This window comes from Lampris incognitus, chromosome 15 (assembly GCF_029633865.1).
Source record: "Lampris incognitus isolate fLamInc1 chromosome 15, fLamInc1.hap2, whole genome shotgun sequence".
Classification (NCBI taxonomy): Eukaryota; Metazoa; Chordata; class Actinopteri; order Lampriformes; family Lampridae; genus Lampris; species Lampris incognitus.
The window spans coordinates 49550752-49576164 of NC_079225.1; the positions used below are offsets into that span (position 1 = coordinate 49550752).

Sequence of the window (25413 nt, forward strand, 5' to 3'; positions counted from 1 at the left end):
TTAAATATTGCGGAGGGCCTTGTTTGGGCCACGGGCCTTGTTATTGACACGTGTTCTAGGTCCTTGTGGGTCTTCAGGTGGGCGTAGAGGCTGATCCTGGAGCTGTATATTTTGGGGTAATGTGGGCAAGGGTGTGAAGGAGTGGTTGAGGATGTGGTTTGGGCCTTTCTGGTAACTCGCTCCTTTCTGGGTCAGCGCTTGTTTTCAGCAGCACAGTGGAGGTCATGCTTGTAGCGCCCAGCACCTCAGTTTTTCTGCTTGTTCCCAGGTGTTAAGGTCGATGCCAGACCTTTGGATGTGGGCCTTAATGTTATCTTTATATCGCTTCTTTTGTCCTCCTGGGGCACGGTGTCCTGTCACGACCTGAGAGTAAAGGACTTGCTTCAGGAGGTGAGAGTCAGACATGCGGAGGATATGGCCAGTCCATCTCAGCTGATTTTGTGCAGTGGTGGCAGTTATAGTAGGCATGTTGGCCTCCTCAAGAATGCTCAAGTTGGTGCACTTATCCTCCCTTAAGGATCTTCCCGAGGCATCGCTGTTGGTATGCCTCAAGTGCCCTCAGGTGCCTCGGGTATTTGTGGTCCAGGTTTCTGACCCATACAGTAGGGTGGGCAGCACTACTGCTTTGTATACCAGAATTTTTGTTCTGGCCTGAAGGTTGTGGTTTTCAAAAACCCTTTTACTCAATCTTGAGAAGGCCCGGCTGGGACAACTGAGACAATGGTATATTTCAATGTCAGTGTTGGCTTTGGAGGAGAGAAGATATGGGAACTTCTCCACGTTTTCGAGTCTGGTGTTGTCTGCAGAGATGGATGGGGCAGAGCAGGTATATTTCTGTTGGATGGGGTTGTCTGCAGAGATGGATGGGGCAGAGCAGGTATATTTCTGTTGGGTGGGGTTGTCTACAGAGATGGATGGGGCAGAGCAGGTATATTTGTGTTGGGTGGGGTTGTCTACAGAGGTGGACTGGATGGGGCAGAGCAGGTATATTTCTGTTGGATGGGGTTGTCTGCAGAGATGGATGGGGCAGAGCAGGTATATTTCTGTTGGGTGGGGTTGTCTACAGAGATGGATGGGGCAGAGCAGGTATATTTCTGTTGGGTGGGGTTGTCTACAGAGGTGGACTGGATGGGGCAGAGCAGGTATATTTCTGTTGGGTGGGGTTGTCTACAGAGGTGGACTGGATGGGGCAGAGCAGGTATATTTCTGTTGGGTGGGGTTGTCTACAGAAGTGGACTGGATGGGGCAGAGCAGGTATATTTCTGTTGGGTGGGGTTGTCTACAGAGATGGATGGGGCAGAGCAGGTATATTTCTGTTGGGTGGGGTTGTCTACAGAGGTGGACTGGATGGGGCAGAGCAGGTATATTTCTGTTGGGTGGGGTTGGTAGAGGATATTTTTTATGTTAATGGCCGAGGCCACCAGTATGCTCTGTAGTTCCTCTTCTAGGAAGGACACTAAGGCGTTGTCATCGGCGTACTGCAGCTCTATGAGGGATATTGTGTTGTGGTGGTTTTACCTTTACACACATATGCACACACACGCACACACAAAGACAGGTCGAGAGAAGAGACACGAGAGAGAGAGAGAGAGAGAGAGAGAGAGAGAGAGAGAGAGAGAGAGAGAGAGAGAGAGAGAGAGAGAGAGAGAGAGAGAGAGAGAGAGAGAGAGAGAGAGAGAGAGAGAGAGAGAGAGAGAGAGAGAGAGAGAGAGAGAGAGAGAGAGAGAGAGAGAGAGAGAGAGGTAGAATCCAGCATTCTTTGGTTGGTTGCTTTTCTAATGAGGTCACACTGTTGAAGTGGATTGACAGTAAGGTATGTGTGTGTGTGTGTGTGTGTGTGTGTGTGTGTGTGTGTGTGTGTGTGTGTGTGTGTGTCCATTCAGGACAAATCAGGTGTGGCTTTTGACAAACCTCTGCACTGGTATTGGTGTTGTGTACATACACTGTTCACACTAGTGATGCGTGAGTCGACCCACAACCCGCAGGTTCAGGTTCAGATGGGCTTACAAGACAATATAATGGGTTCGGGCGGGCGGGTCAGAAAGTTACAAAGCAGCATTCTGAGTGAAACATTGTGTGCAATAGGCTAGACTGTGCGTCACTAGTCCTTCTTCGCCGCCTCTCTCTCTCTCTGTCATTCTGTCTCTCTGTCCCTCTCTGTCTTTCTGTCTCTCTGTCTTTCTGTTCTGTCTGTCTTTCTGTCTCTGTCTTTCGGTCTCTCTGTCTTTCGGTCTCTCTCTGTCCCTTGGTCTTTGTCTTTCTGTCTGTGTTTCTCTTATCTCTCTCTCTCTGTCTCTCAAATTCAAATGTGCTTTTATTAGCATGACAAATAATCATTTGTATTGCAAAGCATTTTCACATAAAGGATAATAAGAATGCACAAATACACAACACATATACTACATCAACACATACAATACAACAACTTACACAGCTACGTCATGGTAACAAGATCCTCTGTCTCCTTCTCTCTCTTTCTGTCTGTCTCTCTCTCTCTTTCTGTCTCTCTTTGTCTCTGTCTCTCTCTGTCTTTCTGTCTCTCTGTCTCTCGCTCTCTCTCTTTCTGTCTCTCTGTCTCTCGCTCTCTCTCTTTCTGTCTCTCTTTGTCTCTGTCTCTCTCTGTCTTTCTGTCTCTCTGTCTCTTTCTGTCTCTCTTTGTCTCTGTCTCTCTGTCTCTCTGTCTCTCGCTCTCTCTCTTTCTGTCTCTCTTTGTCTCTGTCTCTCTCTGTCTTTCTGTCTCTCTGTCTCTTTCTGTCTCTCTTTGTCTCTGTCTCTCTCTCTCTTTCTGTCTGTCTCTCTCTCTCTTTCTGTCTCTCTTTGTCTCTGTCTCTCTCTGTCTCTCTGTCTCTCGCTCTCTCTCTTTCTGTCTCTCTGTCTCTCTCGTTCTTTCTCCCAAACACGCACAAATGCAAGGCAGCTTTATCATCAGTTTGGGTTCTGGTCCCACGTGTTTTTAATGTGGCGACAGGCCTGGGTTAGTGTTGTGTGTCCATAGGGTTAGTGTTGTATGTCTAAAGGGTTAGTGTCATGTGTCCATAGGGTTAGTGTTGTGTGTCCATAGGGTTAGTGTTGTGTGTCCATAGGGTTAGTGTTCTGGTCTATAGGGTTAGTGTTGTGTGTCCATAGGGTTAGTGTTGTGTGTCCGTAGGGTTAGTGGTGGTGTGTCCATAGGGTTAGTGTTGTGTGTCCATAGGTTTAGTGGTTGTGTCCAATAGGGTTAGTGTTATGGTCTATAGGGCTAGTGTTGTGTGTCCATAGGGTTATTGGTAGTGTGTCAATTGGGTTAGTGTTGTGTGTCCATAGGGTTAGTGGTTGTGTCCCTAGGGTTAGTGTTGTGTGTCCATAGGGTTAGTGTTGGTGTGTCCATAGGATTAGTGTTGTGTGTCCATAGGGTTAGTGTTGTGTCCCTAGGGTTAGTGTTGTGTGTCCATAGGGTTAGTGTTGGTGTGTCCATAGGATTAGTGTTGTGTGTCCATAGGGTTAGTGGTTGTGTCCCTAGGGTTAGTGTTGTGTGTCCATAGGGTTAGTGTTGGTGTGTCCATAGGATTAGTGTTGTGTGTCCATAGGGTTAGTGTTGTGTCCCTAGGGTTAGTGTTGTGTGTCCATAGGGTTAGTGTTGGTGTGTCCATAGGATTAGTGTTGTGTGTCCATAGGGTTAGTGGTTATCCAAAGGAATTGAATCGAGTGCAACTGGACTTGGTATATATCCGTGAAGATGTTTTGCCTCTCATCCAAGAGGCTTCATCAGTTTGTGCCTTTCTGACTAGACCAAGCTAGCTAGGTTAGTGGTTGTGTCCATAGGATTAGTGTTGTGTGTCCTTAGGGTTAGTGGTGGTGTGTCCATTGCGTTAGTGTTGTGTGTCCATAGGGTTAGTGGTTCTGTCCATAGGGTTAGTGTTCTGGTCTATAGGGTTAGTGTTGTGTGTCCATAGGGTTAGTGTTGTCCCAGATGGACTGAAAGACCTTTTGGCAGCAGTCAACACTGTCCCCATCTCAAGTGCAGAGTGGGAGAGGGGCTCTTCCCAGATGACCCTACTCTGCACCGCCAACAGGTCATCTCTTTGCGCATCCACCATCTCCACGCTACTCTTCCTTTGCCATGTGGGACCACCGCTCACCCTGTTCAACCCCATTCCATATGTGAGGTCATGGATTACTGAAGGACACGGAACTGCACAGGACACTAGGAGTAAAGTAAGAAGCAGGGAGGAGGATGAGGCTGAAGGCTCTACTGATGTTTTGGACAAATAAATAAAAGGTACTTTTTAAAAATTATTTTCGGCAGTGTTGTTAACTGAGCCTTATAGTTTTGTGATGGTCATCAGTGTATTGGGTCAGATTGTGTAGTTCAGGTGCCGCAGCCTATATGCATTGTATGCTGGCAAGTTGTTTAATGTGTTTTGTCTAAATACTTGAACGTTTCTTTAGCTCGGCATGAACTTGGTGAACTGTGCTACTGTGCATGTGTGTACTGCCTCGATGTCACGTCGCGTTAGGTGAGGCCCGTCTGTTTCATGAAAGCAACAGTAAATTACTGGTCGAAAAGCACCTGACTGTTGCGTAGCTGTTTCAGCATCATGAAAAGCACTGTTGTGTGCATTTTTAAAATGCGTTCCGTGACTTTTTTTCTCACCCCGAACCTGCCGGAGCAGCACCTCTCAGTGCTCCGGGACCTCCTCGTTTACAAGTTTACACTGGTGGTATTTCCATAGGCTCAGTGGTGATGTGTCCATAGGATCAGTGGTGGTGTGTCCATAGGCTCAGTGGTGGTGTGTCCATAGGCTCAGTGGTGGTGTGTCCATAGGATCAGTGGTGGTGTGTCCATAGGCTCAGTGGTGGTGTGTCCATAGGATCAGTGGTGGTATTTCCATAGGCTCAGTGGTGGTGTGTCCATAGGCTCAGTGGTGATGTGTCCATAGGATCAGTGGTGGTGTGTCCATAGGCTCAGTGGTGGTGTGTCCATAGGATCAGTGGTGGTGTGTCCATAGGCTCAGTGGTGATGTGTCCATAGGCTCAGTGGTGGTGTGTCCATAGGATCAGTGGTGGTGTGTCCATAGGATCAGTGGTGGTATTTCCATAGGCTCAGTGGTGGTGTGTCCATAGGATCAGTGGTGGTGTGTCCATAGGATCAGTGGTTGTGTGTCCATAGGATCAGTGGTGGTGTGTCCATAGGCTCAGTGGTGGTGTGTCCATAGGCTCAGTGGTGGTGTGTCCATAGGATCAGTGGTGGTATTTCCATAGGCTCAGTGGTGGTGTGTCCATAGGATCAGTGGTGGTGTGTCCATAGGATCAGTGGTTGTGTGTCCATAGGATCAGTGGTGGTATTTCCATAGGCTCAGTGGTGGTGTGTCCATAGGCTCAGTGGTGGTGTGTCCATAGGATCAGTGGTTGTGTGTCCATAGGATCAGTGGTGGTGTGTCCATAGGGTTAGTGGTTGTGTGTCCATAGGGTTAGTGGTTGTGTGTCCATAGGATCAGTGGTTGTGTGTCCATAGGATCAGTGGTTGTGTGTCCATAGGGTTAGTGTTGGTGTGTCCATAGGGTTGGTGGTTGTGTCCATAGGGCTAGTGGTTGTGTGTCCATAGGGTTAGTGTTGGTGTGTTGATAGGGTTAGTGGTTGTGTGTCGATAGGGTTGGTGGTTGTGTGTCCACAGGGTTAGTGGTTGTGTGTCCATAGGGTTGGTGGTTGTGTGTCCATAGGGTTGGTGGTTGTGTCAGGAAGGGCACTCCATGTAACATTTTGCCGGATCAGTATGTGGATTGACAAGACCATACGGGATCGGTCCAGGCCCGGGTTAACAACCACCTCCACCGGTGCTGTGCCCTCACAGGCTAAAGATGGAAACTGTACAATGCACTGTGGCAACCCCGAGAAACAGGGAACAAAACCAAACGAGGAGGAGGAGGAGGAGGAGGAGGAGGAGGAGGTGTTTCAGAGTGTTGAGCGTTCTCCTTCGAGATGTTTTCAGTAAGTGGTGTCGTAGTTTGTGTTACACCACCAAAACAAAAGAAAGGCTTGTGTGTGTGTGTGTGTGTGTGTGTGTGTGTGTGTGTGTGTGCGTGTGTGTGTGTGTGTGTGTGCGTGCGTGTGAGAGAGAGACAGAGCTCATGTCTCTAAGTTACTTGTTTTGCTCCTATTCAACAGTAAAGAACACCACTGTACACCAGTACACAATAAATACACTGCACAACAGTACACAATAAATACACTGCACAACAGTACACAATAAATACCCTGTACAACGGTACACAATAAATACACTGCACAACAGTACACAATAAATACAGTACACAATATAAGACCACAACTGTACAACAGGACACAATAAGTACACTGTACGGCAGTACACAATATAAGACCACAACTGTACAACAGGACACAATAAGTACACTGTACGGCAGTACACAAGAAAGAACACAACTGTACAAAAATACAAAATAAATACACTGCACAACAGTACAAAATAAATACACTGTACTACAGTACACAATAAAGAACACCACTGTACAACAGTACACAATAAATACACTGCACAACAGTACACACTTAAGAACACCACTGTACAATAGTGCAAAATACACACACAGTACAACAGTGTGTCTTGTTATATATCAGATACACAAACGTGTTATGTAGGTTTCTAGACCCGCACACTATCAGATACACCATAGTATTTTGTAGTAGTCTAGACCCACACACTATCAGATATACAACAGTATTTTGTAGTAGTCTAGACCCACACACTATCAGATACACAACAGTTTGTCTTGTTATGCAGTAATCTAGACACACACACTATCAGATACACAAGTTTATCTTATGTAGTAGTCTAGACCCACATACTATTAGATACACAACAGTTTGTTGTTATGTAGTAGTCTAGACCCACACACTATCAGATACACAACAGTTTGTCTTGTTATGCAGTAATCTAGACACACACACACTATCAGATACACAACAGTTTATCTTATGTAGTAGTCTAGACCCACACACTATTAGATACACAACAGTTTATCTTGTTATGTAGTAGTCTAGACACACACACACTATCAGATACACAACAGTTTGTCTTGTCATGTAGTAGTCTAGACCCACACACTATCAGATACACAACAGTTTGTCTTGTTATGTAGTAGTCTAGACCCACACACTGTCGATACACAACAGTGTTATGTGGTAGTCTAGACCCACACACTATTAGATACACAACAGTTTCTCCTGTTATGTAGTAGTCTAGACCCACACTATCTGATACACAACAGTGTTATGTAGTAGTCTAGACCCACACACTATCAGATACACAACAGTTTGTCTTGTTATGTAGTAGTCTAGACCCACACACTATCGATACACAACAGTGTTATTTGGCAGTCTAGACCCACACACTATTAGATACACAACAGTTTCTCCTGTTATGTGGTAGTCTAGACCAGCGTTTCTCAAACCTCTCCTGGAGGACCACTTGTCCTGCATGTTTTAGATCTCTCCCTGCTCCAACACAGCTGGTTTAAATGATCAGTTTTGTTACTAGGCAGCTTCAGGAGCTCTTAACGAGTTGATCATTTGAATCAGCTGTGTTGGAGCAGGGAGAGATCTAAAACATGCAGGACAAGTGGTCCTCCAGGAGAGGTTTGAGAAACGCTGGTCTAGACCCACACACCATCAGATACACAACAGTTTATCTTGTTATGTTGTAGTCTAGACCCACACACTAGCAGATACACAACAGTTTGTCTTGTTATGTAGTAGTCTAGACCCACACCCACTATCAGATACACAACAGTTTGTCTTGTTATGTAGTAGTCTAGACCCACACACTATCAGATACACAACAGTATTATGTAGTAGTCTAGACCCACACACTATCAGATACACAACCGTTTGTCTTGTTAGGTAGTAGTCTAGACCCACATACTATCAGATACACAACAGTTTATCTTGTTATGTTGTAATCTAGACCCACACACTATCAGATACACAACAGTTTATCTTGTTATGTAGTAGTCTAGACCCACACAGTATCAGGCTGATACACAACAGTTTCTCCTGTTATGTGGTAGTCTAGACCCACACACTATCAGATACATGTATGTCTTATTATGTAGTAGTGTAGACCCACACACTATCAGGCTGTTACACAACAGTTTGTCCTGTTATGTGGTAGTCTAGACCCACACACTATCAGGCTGATACAGAACAGTTTGTCCTGTTATGTGGTAGTCTAGACCCACACACTATCAGATACACAACAGTTTGTCTTGTTATGTAGTAGTCTAGACCCACACCCACTATCAGATACACAACAGTTTGTCTTGTTATGTAGTAGTCTAGACCCACACACTATCAGATACACAACAGTATTATGTAGTAGTCTAGACCCACACACTATCAGATACACAACAGTTTTTCTTGTTATGTAGTAGTCTAGACCCACACACTATTGATACACAACAGTGTTATGTGGTAGTCTAGACCCACACACTATTAGATACACAACAGTTTCTCCTGTTATGTGGTAGTCTAGACCCACACACTATCAGATACACAACCGTTTGTCTTGTTAGGTAGTAGTCTAGACCCACATACTATCAGATACACAACAGTTTATCTTGTTATGTTGTAATCTAGACCCACACACTATCAGATACACAACAGTTTATCTTGTTATGTAGTAGTCTAGACCCACACAGTATCAGGCTGATACACAACAGTTTCTCCTGTTATGTGGTAGTCTAGACCCACACACTATCAGATACATGTATGTCTTATTATGTAGTAGTGTAGACCCACACACTATCAGGCTGTTACACAACAGTTTGTCCTGTTATGTGGTAGTCTAGACCCACACACTATCAGGCTGATACAGAACAGTTTGTCCTGTTATGTGGTAGTCTAGACCCACACACTATCAGATACAAAACAGTTTGTCTTGTTATGTAGTAGTCTAGACCCACACCCACTATCAGATACACAACAGTTTGTCTTGTAATGTAGTAGCCTAGACCCACACACTATCAGATACACAACAGTATTATGTAGTAGTCTAGACCCACACACTATCCGATACACAACGGTTTGTCCTGTTATGTGGTAGTCTAGACCCACACACTATCAGGCTGATACACAACCTTGCAGTTAGTGTATTATTTTGGGCAAGTAGCTCAAAAAAAAGCATAGTAGAAAACCGCTCACTTGGGGTAATTAATGCATGTTTTAGTGGGTGGGATGGTGTAGGTATTAAAACACCCTCACCTGCGCGTCACTAGTTCACACACACTCATCTACATAGACGCATTTACAACTATGAGTCACACATTACACACACACACACACACACACACAAACACCATACAGAGACTGTTTCCCTTGAGCTGGTTTTCAGGAACGAGATACAAAGCAGTGCAAAAAAAAAAAGGCAGTGGGGGTAATTCATATGAGTTGCTCTGTATGTTTCATACGAGTTGCTCTGTATGTTTCATACGAGTTGCTCTGTATGTTTCATATGAGTTGCTCTGTATGTTTCATACGAGTTGCTCTGTATGTTTCATATGAGATGCTCTGTATGTTTCATACGAGATGCTCTGTATGTTTCATACGAGATGCTCTGTATGAAACATACAGTTGATCTGTATGTTTCATACGAGTTGCTCTGTATGTTTCATACGAGATGCTCTGTATGTTTCATATGAGTTGCTCTGTATGTTTCATACGAGATGCTCTGTATGTTTCATACGAGATGCTCTGTATGTTTCATATGAGTTGCTCTGTATGTTTCATATGAGTTGCTCTGTATGTTTCATACGAGATGCTCTGTATGTTTCATACGAGTTGCTCTGTATGTTTCATACGAGATGCTCTGTATGTTTCATATGAGATGCTCTGTATGTTCCATATGAGATGCTCTGTATGTTTCATACGAGTTGCTCTGTATGTTTCATATGAGTTGCTCTGTATGTTTCATACGAGATGCTCTGTATGTTTCATACGAGATGCTCTGTATGTTTCATATGAGTTGCTCTGTATGTTTCATACGGGATGCTCTGTATGTTTCATATGAGTTGCTCTGTATGTTTCATATGAGTTGCTCTGTATGTTTCATACGAGTTGCTCTGTATGTTTCATACGAGTTGCTCTGTATGTTTCATATGAGATGCTCTGTATGTTTCATACGAGATGCTCTGTATGAAACATACAGTTGATCTGTATGTTTCATACGAGATGCTCTGTATGTTTCATATGAGATGCTCTGTATGTTTCATATGAGTTGCTCTGTATGTTTCATATGAGATGCTCTGTATGTTTCATACGAGTTGCTCTGTATGTTTCATACGAGATGCTCTGTATGTTTCATATGAGTTGCTCTATATGAAACATACGAGATGCTCTGTATGTTTCATACGAGATGCTCTGTATGTTTCATACGAGTCGCTCTGTATGTTTCATACGAGATGCTCTGTATGTTTCATATGAGTTGCTCTGTATGTTTCATATGAGATGCTCTGTATGAAACATACGAGATGCTCTGTATGTTTCATACGAGTTGCTCTGTATGTTTCATACGAGATGCTCTGTATGTTTCATATGAGATGCTCTGTATGTTTCATATGAGTTGCTCTGTATGTTTCATACGAGTTGCTCTGTATGTTTCATACGAGATGCTCTGTATGCTCTGTATGTTTCATACGAGATGCTCTGCATGTTTCATACGAGTTGCTCTGTATGTTTCATATGAGATGCTCTGTATGTTTCATACGAGATGCTCTGTATGTTTCATATGAGTTGCTCTGTATGTTTCATACGAGATGCTCTGTATGTTTCATACGAGATGCTCTGTATGTTTCATATGAGTTGCTCTATATGAAACATACGAGATGCTCTGTATGTTTCATACGAGATGCTCTGTATGTTTCATATGAGTTGCTCTGTATGTTTCATACGAGATGCTCTGTATGTTTCATATGAGTTGCTCTGTATGTTTCATATGAGTTGCTCTGTATGTTTCATACGAGTTGCTCTGTATGTTTCATACGAGTTGCTCTGTATGTTTCATATGAGATGCTCTGTATGTTTCATACGAGATGCTCTGTATGAAACATACAGTTGATCTGTATGTTTCATACGAGATGCTCTATGTTTCATATGAGATGCTCTGTATGTTTCATATGAGTTGCTCTGTATGTTTCATATGAGATGCTCTGTATGTTTCATACGAGTTGCTCTGTATGTTTCATACGAGATGCTCTGTATGTTTCATATGAGTTGCTCTATATGAAACATACGAGATGCTCTGTATGTTTCATACGAGATGCTCTGTATGTTTCATACGAGTTGCTCTGTATGTTTCATACGAGATGCTCTGTATGTTTCATACGAGTTGCTCTGTATGTTTCATATGAGATGCTCTGTATGTTTCATACGAGTTGCTCTGTATGTTTCAAACGAGATGCTCTGTATGTTTCATATGAGATGCTCTGTATGTTTCATATGAGATGCTCTATATGTTTCATATGAGATGCTCTGTATGAAACATACGAGATGCTCTGTATGTTTCATACGAGTTGCTCTGTATGTTTCATACGAGTTGCTCTGTATGTTTCATACGAGTTGCTCTGTATGTTTCATACGAGATGCTCTGTATGTTTCATATGAGATGCTCTGTATGAAACATACGAGATGCTCTGTATGTTTCATATGAGTTGCTCTGTATGTTTCATACGAGTTGCTCTGTATGAAACATACGAGATGCTCTGTATGTTTCATACGAGTTGCTCTGTATGTTTCATACGAGTTGCTCTGTATGTTTCATATGAGATGCTCTGTATGTTTCATACGAGATGCTCTGTATGAAACATACGAGTTGCTCTGTATGTTTCATATGAGATGCTCTGTATGTTTCATATGAGATGCTCTGTATGTTTCATATGAGATGCTCTGTATGTTTCATATGAGATGCTCTGTATGTTTCATACGAGTTGCTCTGTATGTTTCATATGAGTTGCTCTGTATGTTTCATATGAGATGCTCTGTATGTTTCATATGATATGCTCTGTATGTTTCATACGAGTTGCTCTGTATGTCTCATACGAGATGCTCTGTATGTTTCATACGAGTTGCTCTGTATGTTTCATACGAGTTGCTCTGTATGTTTCATATGAGTTGCTCTGTATGTTTCATACGGGATGCTCTGTATGTTTCATACGAGTTGCTCTGCATGTTTCATACGAGTTGCTCTGCATGTTTCATACGAGTTGCTCTGTATGTTTCATACGAGTTGCTCTGTATGTTTCATACGAGATGCTCTGTATGTTTCATACGAGTTGCTCTGCATGTTTCATACGAGTTGCTCTGTATGTTTCATACGAGTTATTCTGTACGTTTCATATCAGTTGCTCTGTACGTTTCATACGAGTTGCTCTGTATGTTTCATACGAGATGCTCTGTATGTTTCATACGAGTTGCTCTGTATGTTTCATACGAGATGCTCTGTATGTTTCATATGAGTTGCTCTGTATGTTTCATATGAGTTGCTCTGCATGTTTCATATCAGTTGCTCTGTACGTTTCATATGAGTTGCTCTGTACGTTTCATATGAGTTGCTCTGCATGTTTCATACGAGATGCTCTGTATGTTTCATATCAGTTGCTCTGAATGTTTCATATCAGTTGCTCTGTATGTTTCATACGAGATGCTCTGTATGTTTCATACGAGATGCTCTGTATGTTTCATATCAGTTGCTCTGTATGTTTCATATGAGTTGCTCTGCATGTTTCATATCAGTTGCTCTGTACGTTTCATATGAGTTGCTCTGCATGTTTCATACGAGATGCTCTGTATGTTTCATACGAGATGCTCTGTATGTTTCATATCAGTTGCTCTGTACGTTTCATATGAGTTGCTCTGTATGTTTCATACGAGATGCTCTGTATGTTTCATACGAGTTGCTCTGTATGTTTCATACGAGTTGCTCTGTATGTTTCATACGAGATGCTCTGTATGTTTCATATGAGTTGCTCTGTATGTTTCATATGAGTTGCTCTGCATGTTTCATATGAGTTGCTCTGTACGTTTCATATGAGTTGCTCTGTATGTTTCATACGAGATGCTCTGTATGTTTCATACGAGATGCTCTGTATGTTTCATATGAGTTGCTCTGTATGTTTCATATGAGTTGCTCTGCATGTTTCATATCAGTTGCTCTGTACGTTTCATATGAGTTGCTCTGTATGTTTCATACGAGATGCTCTGTATGTTTCATATCAGTTGCTCTGTATGTTTCATATCAGTTGCTCTGTATGTTTCATACGAGATGCTCTGTATGTTTCATACGAGATGCTCTGTATGTTTCATATGAGTTGCTCTGTATGTTTCATACGAGATGCTCTGTATGTTTCATATGAGATGCTCTGTATGAAACATACGAGTTGCTCTGTATGTTTCATACGAGTTGCTCTGTATGTTTCATATGAGATGCTCTGTATGAAACATACGAGTTGCTCTGTATGTTTCATACGAGTTGCTCTGTATGTTTCATATGAGATGCTCTGTATGTTTCATACGAGATGCTCTGTATGTTTCATATGAGTTGCTCTGCATGTTTCATATCAGTTGCTCTGTACGTTTCATATGAGTTGCTCTGTATGTTTCATACGAGTTGCTCTGTATGTTTCATACGAGTTGCTCTGTATGTTTCATATGAGTTGCTCTGCATGTTTCATACGAGATGCTCTGTATGTTTCATATGAGTTGCTCTGCATGTTTCATATCAGTTGCTCTGTACGTTTCATATGAGTTGCTCTGCATGTTTCATATCAGTTGCTCTGTACGTTTCATATGAGTTGCTCTGCATGTTTCATACGAGATGCTCTGTATGTTTCATACGAGATGCTCTGTATGTTTCATATCAGTTGCTCTGCATGTTTCATATCAGTTGCTCTGTACGTTTCATATCAGTTGCTCTGTACGTTTCATACGAGATGCTCTGTATGTTTCATACGAGTTGCTCTGTATGTTTTATATGAGATGCTCTGTATGTTTCATATCAGTTGCTCTGTATGTTTCATATGAGTTGCTCTGTACGTTTCATATGAGATGCTCTGTATGTTTCATACGAGATATTCTGTATGTTTCATACGAGATGCTCTGTATGTTTCATACGAGATGCTCTGTACGTTTCATACGAGATATTCTGTATGTTTCATACGAGATGCTCTGCATGTTTCATACGAGTTGCTCTGTATGTTTCATACGAGTTGCTCTGTATGTTTCATATGAGATGCTCTGTATGTTTCATACGAGATGCTCTGTATGTTTCATATGAGTTGCTCTGTATGTTTCATACGAGATGCTCTGTATGTTTCATATCAGTTGCTCTGCATGTTTCATACGAGTTGCTCTGCATGTTTCATATGAGTTGCTCTGCATGTTTCATATCAGTTGCTCTGTACGTTTCATATGAGTTGCTCTGCATGTTTCTGTTGAATGTTTTGAATGATGTTCTGCACCAAGTCAAACCATTTGATGGCATAAGAACCTGCTGTGATTGCACTACTGATTTGGATTTCAATGTTTTACACTTGGTTATGTGTCCTTGTAGTATGTCCCGTCTGTCTGTGTGTGTCTTGTGTCTGTGTAATAACTTTTTAATGTTGTGTGAGTCTGTCTGACGTGTTTTGTTGCTCATGTGAATTGGGGGGCTGATGATGGATTATATTCCAGACATGGTTTGTACATGAACATTGTGTGTCTGCAGGTTGCCGTGGTGAAGATGAAACGGACAGAACGCGTGTATGCCATGAAGATTCTTAACAAGTGGGAGATGCTGAAGAGAGCAGAGGTGAGGCGGCTGTAGTCCTTTACAAGAATTATCATAACGTAGACAACATTTTAATAGAAGGATTATAATAATAATGTATTCAGATCCGACTATGGCCGGACTCGATGAAGCAGCAATCATTGGCAACGCTGTCTTCGGGAGGGGGGCGGAGTCGGCGTGTGTTCGTCACGTGAATGCGTCTCTGCGTGTGTCGGAAAAAACAGTGGTTCGGCCTGGAGTCACCTTGTCATGAAAGTGGCGAGACGTCTCCTTCGAGACTGCAGGCCGGAGAGATGCAGTTGGCGAACGCATGCAGTACGAGGGTGGGTGTTTGAATTAAAATAGGGATCGATTGGCCACTAAATTGGGAGAAAAAAGGGAAAAATCAGAAATAAATGTATAATAATAATGTATTTCCTGAGTACTAGTGATAACAGAGTTACAGAAGTTAGTTGGACACATTCCTTCCTGCTTCCTGTATATCGGTCTTTACTGATACCCATCAGAACCCATGAGAGCCTCTTTCTGGGTTGGCCTGTTCTCCACTCTCTATTCACTACTTTCTCTGCTGATCCGAGTTCTGGTCTATGGAGCTCGCACATAGACTGGTTCTGGGGACAGACGGGTTCTGATAACAGCTGTATGTTGTGCTGCACAGACGGCGTGTTTTCGAGAGGAAAGGAACGTTTTGGTGAATGGAGACAGTCAGTGGATTACTACTCTACACTACGCCTTCCAAGATGAAAACTTTCTGGTCAGTACAACAACATTATTAGCATTACACCATTACTACACACTAGTGAAGTGTACAACAGTTCTATTGCTGTAGTACTGTTGTGGTAAGGCAACCAAGCCCTCACGGTAAAACACAAATAAAAACACCAGATTAAACAGTTAAAAGCAGTCCGTCACTCTGTACATAATCCATAAACTGGAGAGACCTTGTGTGTTCTGCTGTGTCTTAATGGAGTGTTGATTTGCACTCTGCTATGCCACTACTACACTACTACTATATCACCCCACACTGATGGCGTATACTGCAATTCTATACACTGTTTCAATAAACTGCAAGTTGATGCAATACTACATACTACAGTAGTACATACTGATACAGTAAACCATACATTTATACAGTACGCTACAGTACTCAGATACAGTGTTTGAGCTCCATCACGTATTTGGATTTAAGTCTATTTTGACTGTGCTTTCCCCATAGTACCTGGTAATAGACAGCTATATATCTTTATACTCCGTGCAGTACTTGGTGATGGACTACTATGTGGGTGGTGACCTTTTGACATTACTGAGTAAATTTGAAGACCGGCTGCCAGAGGACATGGCTCGCTTCTATGTGGCTGAGATGGTTTTGGCGATTCATTCCATCCACCAACACAACTATGTCCACAGGTACGCCAACTGCTCGCACCCCAGTACACACAGCCGGCACGGACCCCCACACACTGTATATGTAATAACCAGTGCTTGGAAGTGGGCAGTCTGCTGGACCAGCACTTCTACTTTTTGTGCTTATGGGACTTTTTTTCTTACTTTCTGCCACGTCTCATAAGCTGTCGGTACCTGTAGTGTTTATTCCTTCACCACTGTCTCTCAGACTTTCTGTCCCTCAAAAATCACTGTTTTGTTGAGGTCAGTAGCGGATTATATCAGCGACCCCCTTACGCCTCAAACCAAATGACTTCATTACCCAGACTGCATCACGTTATATTTGCTGCTGTCCATTTGTTTTCTTGCAGGCCCCCCTGATTAAGTGTAATTTTTATTCTATTTTTATGCTGGAACCTTTTTTAAGTAGGTGAATCTCTTATCCCTAATGGAAGCTACTACTATCTTCTCCAGAATATGTAGTGGATGCTGAATTCATGCACTTGTTTAAGATCTAATAATATTTCTGAATTATTTACTTCTTTTGAAGAACACTTGATTAGCTAGCATGCATAATATTTCAGAGGACAAAAGGTAATATACTGAAACTGAATCACCATGTACTCTCTCTCGACTAAATTCATTAGCACTTGCATAGCAAAGTGAAAAAAAGACCTTTTAGCTTGTTTCGCTTTTATGCAATAAATTGGTGTTAAAGATTATTTTTTGGATTGAGGATAAGACATGCATACTTTTTCACATGTGAGAGACTACAGTCACAAACACTGTGGTCGGAGGGCTGCTTGAAAGCCTGTTTCAGCTCAGCTCGGTTCTTTATTGTCTTACAAGGTGATATTTGGTTTGCAGCAGGGCACAGATATTACCGTCCACTGACAATACACACCTAATACAATACGAATAATTATATGTGTTATTTTGACTGCTGGGATAGGCTCCAGCATCCCCGCGACCCTGGAAGCAGGATAAGCAGTTTGGATAATTGATGGATAAATATTTTGCTAATTACAATTTACAACCCTAATTTGGAAAAGGTTGGGACGATATGGAAAATGCAAATAGAAAAAGAAAGCCATGAATCTAAATTTGCTGACCTGTATTTCATTGTAGACAGTATGAAGACAAGATATTTCATGTTTTGTCTAATCAACTTCATTTCATTTGTAAATATACATCCGTCCCTGCATTGCAACACATTCCAAATAAAGTTGGGATGGGGGCAGTTTAGGGTTAGTAATGAGGTAAAATAATTAAATAATGATGTGATTTGAAACAGGTGATTGTAATCATGATTTGGTGCAAATGCAGCATCCAGGAAAGGCCCAGTCCTTTAGGGACAAAGATGGACAAAAGATGGCCAGTTTGCCAACAAATGCATGAGAAAATTACTGAAATTTTTAAAAACAATGTTCCTCAAAGAAAGATAGGGAGGGATTTGGCTATTTCGCCCTCTACGGTGCATACCATAATTCGAAGATTCAAGTAATCTGGAGGAATTTCAGTTTATAAAGGGCAAGGGTGCAAGCTTAAGCTTAATAGCCATGCTCTCCGATCCCCCAGACGCCATTGCATCAAGAACCATCATTCAGCTACACCGATCAGCTAAAACATCAAAACCACCTGCTTAATATTGTTTAGGTCCCCATTGTGCCGTCTAAACTGCTCTGAACCGTCGAGGCATGGACTCCACAAGATCTCTAAAGGTGTCCTCTGGTATCTGGCACCAAGATGTTAGCAGCAGATCCTTTTAAGTCCTGTAAATTGGGAGGTGGGTCCTCCATGGATCGGGCTTGTTTTTCCAGCACATCCCACAGATGGTCGATCAGATTGAGATCTGGGGATTTTGGAGGTCAAGGCAACACCTTGAACTCTTTGTCATGTTCCTCAAACCATTCCTAAACAATTTTTGCAGTGTGGCAGGGAGCATTATCCTCATGGAAGAGGCCACTGCCATCAGGGTATACCATTGCCATGAAGGGATGTGCCTGGTCCACAACAATGTTTAGGTAGGTGGCACATGTCAAAGTAACATCCACATGAATGCCAGGACCCAAGGTCGCCCAGCAGAGCATTACCCAGAGCATCACACTGCCTCCGCTGGCTTGCCGGCTTCCTATAGTGCATCCTGGTGCCATCTCTTCCCAGGTAAATGACACACACGCACCCGGCCGTCCACGTGATGTAAAAGAAACGTGATTCATCAGACCAGGCCACCTTCTTCCATTGCTCCGTGGTCCAGTTCTGACGCTCATGTGCGCATTTGTAGGCACTTTCAACTTTGTACAGGGGTCATCATGGGAAGTCTTAAGTCTGCAGCTACACAGCCCCATACACAGCAGGGTTCGATGCACTGTGTGTTGTGACACATTACTCCTGTAACCATCATTAAAATGTTCTGTGACTTGTGCCACAGTAGACCTTCAGTCAGTCTGGACTAGACAGGATAGTCTTTGTTGCTCTCGCGCATCAATGAGACTGGGGCACCCAACACCCTATCACCGATTTGTCCCTCCTCGGACCACTGTCTGTAGGTACTCACCACTGCCGACTGGGAGCACCGCATAAGCCTTGCCATTTCAGAGATGCTCTGACCCAGTCCTTTAGCCATAATGATTTGGCTCTCGTCAATGTCGCTCAGGTCTTTACTCCTGCCAGTTTCTCCTGCATCTAACACATTGACTATGAGAACTGGTTGTCCGCTCACCATCTAATCTACCCAGACGTCTACATGTGCCCTGGTTTGGAGATGATCAACGTTATTTGTTTCATCTGTGAGTGGTCATAATGTTCTGGCTCATCTGTGTGTGTGTGTGTGTGTGTGTGTGTGTGTGTGTGTGTGTGTGTGTGTGTGTGTGTATATATATATACACACACACACACACAGACACGCCTTCACGCTTTACACACCTTCACCTGAAAGGAGTAAAACACGAAGTTAATACAACGATAGTATATCAAATCTATGATTCACTATCTCCATAATCAAATGTGAGGCTGCACCCTAGATGACGACACTATTTGGTGCTCTATCGTGTCCCTTGGCAAGATTTTCTGTTGTTAAGTTGCACAGTGTAGCTGAGATGGCCACAGAAGAATCCTGTTGCTTTTTGCTAGAACTGCTGCCGAGTTGACAAACAGAGCTGCCGGTTGCCGGAACCGCTGCCGAGTTGACTGAGCAGAGCCGCCATGGTTTACCCTTTCTGGGTACTGACAGCTGGGTAGACTGTGCCCGGGGATTTGAATTCAGAGTTACCTTCTCCTAGCCTTTGTCTAAAGAGGCATCAACCCTCAAGGCAGCAGGTGGATTTGAAGTCAGAGTTCCCTTCTCCTATCGCAATGTGTTGGCTGGACTGGGCACCATGGGAAGTACCATACAGGCATGCAGGAGGACCAGATCTATCAGTAGGGATGTCGTCCTTGGCCAAAGAGCCCTTGCTGAGGTAAGGTGCTACCCCTCTACAGCCGGCGGTTGCTGTTTAGTGTCTTACCCAGGACAGATATATGTATATATATATATATATCTCCTTGGACACTGAAGACAAGTTGGCCACCATCACCTACTTCTGTGCTCAGGTCACTTGAGTATCAGAGAACATATTTCTTTGATAACGAGCGCTATCATTTTTTTGTAAAAATTTTTGGGGTACCCAACTTTTGTTTTGTTTCAATTGTTGGGAGTGTTTTCGCATGGATCAGGGAGTATCAAATTAAGGATAAAGACATTCTTCCTTTGTAGGAGGTTTAACTGTCCATTGGTTTAAAACAGAAAAAACTTTCACTTTGACTGAAAGAAAAATATTGAACAAGAATTCGATTTTTTTTAAATTTATTTCTGATTTTTCCCTTTTTCTCCCAATTTAGTGGCCAATCGATCCCTATTTTTAATTCAAACACCCACCCTTGTACTGCATGCATTCGCCAACTGCATCTCTCCGGCCGGCAGTCTCGAAGGAGACGCCTCGCCACTTTCGTGACAAGGCGAATCCAGGCCGACCCACTGCTTTTTCCGACACACCCAGAGACGCATTCATGCGACGAACACAAGCCGACTCCGCCCCCCCTCCCGAAGACAGCGTTGCCAATTATCGCTGCTTCATCGAGTCCGGCCATAGTCGCATCTGACGAGACCCAGGCGCGAACCCTGGTCCCAAGTGGGCAACTGCATTGACACAAAGCCAATGCTTAGACCACTGAATTTGATTTTTTTTTACATTTTCTTAACAGCTAACTTTTTAATGTCATCCATTCATGCTTGTTATATTATCATTCATTCTCTTTCATATATAAGTCATAACTTACAAATTACAGCAGAAGATTGTTTATTTATTTATTTTGTGTGTTTACTTAAAACAAAGGGTTGACCTTTTTTCTTTTTTTTTTCTTTTCTTTTTTTTAGGGAGGATACGTTCCTGTCCATTAGTTAATTATTTGGACTTTGGTAGCATACCAGACCCTGAAATACATTTCCTGTTACAGTACAATTTAAATCTGGTCTCATCTTGATTTATTTCCATTTAAAGAGGGACAAATAGATGTTTGGTTACATACTGAATAAGGGGGGAAAATGCATATATCCTCTAATGGGGGAGGGGAGTGGGAGAATAATAAAGACATTTTACTTGTAGTTACAAAGGAGATATTTTTTTCGGTGTCTCCAGCTGGTGGACAATTCGTTTCTACTGTTCAAGGTGGACATATCAGGTCTGCAAATAATAAAATACTTTTCTGCCAAGCACAGGTTACATCTTCTACCTGTAGTTGAATATACATTACTGTAACTGAATATACATTACTGTAGTTGAATATACATCACTCTAACTGAATGTACATTACTCTTATTGAATATACATTAACTGAATATACATTACTCTATCTGAATATTACTCTATTTGAATATACACTCACCGGCCACTTTATTAGACACACCTGTCCAACTGCTCGTTAACGCAAATTTCTAATCAGCCAATCACATGGCAGCAACTCAATGCATTTAGGCATGTAGACATGGTCAAGACGATCTGCTGCAGTTCAAACCGAGCATCAGAATGGGGGAGAAAGGTGATTTAAGTGACTTTGAATGTGGCATGGTTGTTGGTGCCAGACGGGCTGGTCTGAGTATTTCAGAAACTGCTGATCTACTGGGATTTTCACGCACAACCATCTCTAGGGTTTACAGAGAATGGTCCGAAAAAGAGAAAATATCCAGTGAGCGGCAGTTCTGCGGGCGAAAATGCCTTGTTGATGCCAGAGGTCAGAGGAGAATGGCCAGACTGGTTCGAGCTGATAGAAAGGCAACAGTAACTCAAATAACCACTCATTACAACCGAGGTATGCAGAAGAGCATCTCTGAACGCACAACACGTCGAACCTTGAGGCAGATGGGCTACAGCAGCAGAAGACCACACCGGGGGCCACTCCTGTCAGCTAAGAACAGGAAACTGAGGCTACAATTCGCACAGGCTCACCAAAATTGGACAATAGAAGATTGGAAAAATGTTGCCTGGTCTGATGAGTCTCGATTTCTGCTGCGACATTCGGATGGTAGGGTCAGAATTTGGCGTCAACAACATGAAAGCATGGATCCATCCTGCCTTGTATGAACGGTTCAGGCTGGTGGTGGTGGTGTAATGGTGTGGGGGATATTTTCTTGGCACACTTTGGGCCCCTTAGTACCAATTGAGCATCGTGTCAACGCCACAGCCTACCTGAGCATTGTTGCTGCCCATGTCCATCCCTTTATGACCACAGTGTTCCCATCTTCTGATGGCTACTTCCAGCAGGATAACGCGCCCTGTCATAAAGCTCGAATCATCTCAGACTGGTTTCTTGAACATGACAATGAGTTCACTGTACTCAAATGGCCTCCACAGTCACCAGATCTCAATCCAATAGAGCACCTTTGGGATGTGGTGGACCGGGAGATTCGCATCATGGATGTGCAGCCGACAAATCTGCAGCAACTGCGTGATGCTATCATGTCAATATGGACCAAACTCTCTGAGGAATGTTTCCAGTACCTTGTTGAATCTATGCCACGAAGGATTAAAGCAGTTCTGAAGGCAAAAGGGGGTCCAACCCGGTACTAGCAAGGTGTACCTAATAAAGTGGCCAGTGAGTGTACATTACTCTAACGGAATATACATTACTGTAGTTGAATATGCATTACTTTAACTGAATATACATTACTCTAGTTGAATATGCATTACTCTCACTGAATATACATTACTCTAGTTGAATATGCATTACTCTCACTGAATATACGTTACTCTAACAAAATATGCATTACTCTAACTGAATATACATTACTCTAGTTGAATATACATTAACTGAATGTACATTACGATAACTGAATATACATTACTCTAGTTGAATATGCATTACTATAGTTGAATATACATTACTCTAACGGAATATACATTACTCTAACGGAATATGCATTATGCGAGTTGAATATACATTACTGTAACGGACTATACATTACTCTAGTTGAGTATACTTTATTTTAACGGAATATACATTACTCTAACTGAAAATACATTACTGTAACGGAATATACATTATTCTAACTGAATATGCATTACTCTAACGGAATATACATTACTCTAACTGAATATGCATTACTCTAGTTGAATATACACATTACTGTAACGGGATATACATTAGTTGAATATGCATTACTCTAACTAAATATACAGTACTCTAACGGAATATACATTAGTTGAATATATATTACTTTAACGGAATATACATTACTCTAACTGAATATGAATTACTCTAACGGAATATACATTTCTCTAACTGAATATGCATTACTCTAATGGAATATATTTTACTCTAACTGAATATGCTCTGCTCTTTGTAAGGTTTCCATGAGACAGAGTAACTGATGTTCTTGTCCACCAGTAACTAAATGTGGTCGCTCAGGGCCGCTGCATGTCTTGCATGTTCATGTCTGAAGCAACTCACATGGACATTAAACCTCGTTTTAAAAGAGCCCGCTGTTAGTCTTCCAGTCTCATGAGGCCTGTATAGCATCTACATCTACATCTGCAGCTACATCTGCATCTACATCTTCATCTACAGCTACATCTTCAGCTACAGCTACATCTACATCTTCATCTACAGCTACATCTACATTTTCATCTACACCTACAGCTACATCTATATCTACAGCTACATCTACATCTACATCTGCAGCTACAGTGCATCCGGAAAGTATTCACACCCCTTCACTTTCCCCACATTTTGTTAGGTTAGCTTTATTCCAAAATGGATTAAATTCCTTTTTTTCTCATCAATCTACACACAATACCCCATAATGACAAAGTGAAAAAGGTTTTGTAAAAATTTTTGCAAATGTATTAAAAATAAAAACGGAAATATTGCATGTACATAAGTATTCACACCCTTTGCTATGACACTCAAAATTGAGCTCAGGTTCATCCTGTTTCCACTGATCATCCTTGAGATGTTTCTACATCTTGATTGGAGTCCACCTGTAGTAAATTCAATTGATCGGACATGATTTGGAAAGGCCCACACCTGTCTATATAAGGTCCCACTGTTGACAGTGCATGTCAGAGCAGAAACCAAGCCATGAAGTCAAAGGAATTGTCTGTGGACCTCCGAGACAGGATTGTATCGAGGCACAGATCTGGGGAAGGGTACAAAAAAAATTCTACAGCTTTGAAGGTCCCTAAAAGCACAGTGGTCTCCATCATTTGTAAATGGAAGAAGTTTGGATCCACCAGGACTCTTCCTAGAGCTGGCCGCCCAGCCAAACTGAGCAATAGGGGGAGAAGGGCCTTGGTCAGGGAGGTGACCAAGAACCCGATGGTCACTCTGACAGAGCTCCAGCGTTCCTCTGTGGAGATGGGAGAACCTTCCAGAAGGACAACCATCTCTGCAGCACTCCACCAATCAGGCCTTTATGGTAGAGTGGCCAGACGGAAGCCTCTGCTCAGTAAAAGGCACATGACAGCCCGCTTGGGGTTTGCCAGAAAGCACCTAAAGGACTCTCAGACCATGAGAAACAAGATTCTCTGGTCTGATGAAACCAAGATTGAGCTCTTTGGCCTGAATGCCAAACGTCACGTCTGGAGGAAACCAAGCACCTCTCATCACCTTGCTAATACCATCCCTACAGTGAAGCATGGTGGTGGCAGCATCATGCTGTGGGGATGTTCTTCAGCGGCAGGAACTGGGAGACTAGTCAGGATCGAGGGAAAGATGAATGGAGCAAAGTACAGAGAGATCCTTGATGAAAACCTGCTCCAGAGCGCTCAGGACCTCAGACTGGGGCGAAGGTTTACCTTTCAACACGACAACGACCCTAAGCACACAGCCATGAAAACGAAGGAGTGGCTTCGGGACAAGTCTGTGAATGTCCTTGAGTGGCCCAGCCAGAGCCCAGACTTGAACCCCATTGAACATCTCTGGAAAGACCTGAAAATAGCTGTGCAGCGACGCTCCCCATCTAACCTTACAGAGCTCGAGAGGATCTACAGAGAAGAATGGGAGAAATACCCCAAATATAGGTGTGCCAAGCTTGTAGCTTCATACCCAAGAAGACTTGAGGCTGTAATCGCTGCCAAGGGTGCCTCTACCAGGTACTGAGTAAAGGGTGTGAATACTTATGTACACGCTGTATTTCAGTTTTTTATTTTTAATAAATTTGCAAAAAATTCTACAAAACCTTTTTGGCTTTGTCATTATGGGGTATTGTGTGTAGATTGATGAGAGAAAATGGAATTTAATCCATTTTGGAATAAGGCTGTAACATAACAAAATGTGGGGAAAGTGAAGGGGTGTGAATACTTTCTGGATGCACTGTATATTTTTCATCTACAGCTACATCTACAGGTACATCTACATCTTCATCTACATCTTTATCTACAGGTACATCTACAGGTACATCTACAGCTACATCTACAGCTACATCTACAGCTACATCTATGTCTACATCTACAGCTACATTTACAGCTACTACATCTTCATCTACAGCTACATCTATGTCTACATCTACAACTACATCTACAGCAGCATGGAGAATCAGAAGCTCTTCCACTGCATGATCATCGCCATAATTTCGATGCTTTTCATTGACACTCTCACCAGTGTGTATGGTCACACCACCCCACTGTATGATTTACATAAACTACCTTATTATATTTAAATATAGGCTATTTCAACAGTGC

The 25413-nt window shown here is 42.5% G+C and overlaps 1 protein-coding gene across 2 annotated transcripts in view; it reads left to right on the forward strand.

Annotated features, from left to right (window-relative positions):
• The window catches only part of cdc42bpb (CDC42 binding protein kinase beta (DMPK-like)), a 177716-nt gene that overhangs the window by 23600 nt on the left and 128703 nt on the right, over positions 1-25413 (forward strand). For both annotated transcript variants that reach the window (XM_056295104.1, XM_056295103.1), the window contains exons 3-5: positions 14753-14836; positions 15474-15569; positions 16074-16222. In XM_056295104.1, coding sequence (XP_056151079.1) covers positions 14753-14836; positions 15474-15569; positions 16074-16222 — 329 coding nt within the window. The remainder of the gene's footprint in view (positions 1-14752; positions 14837-15473; positions 15570-16073; positions 16223-25413) is intronic.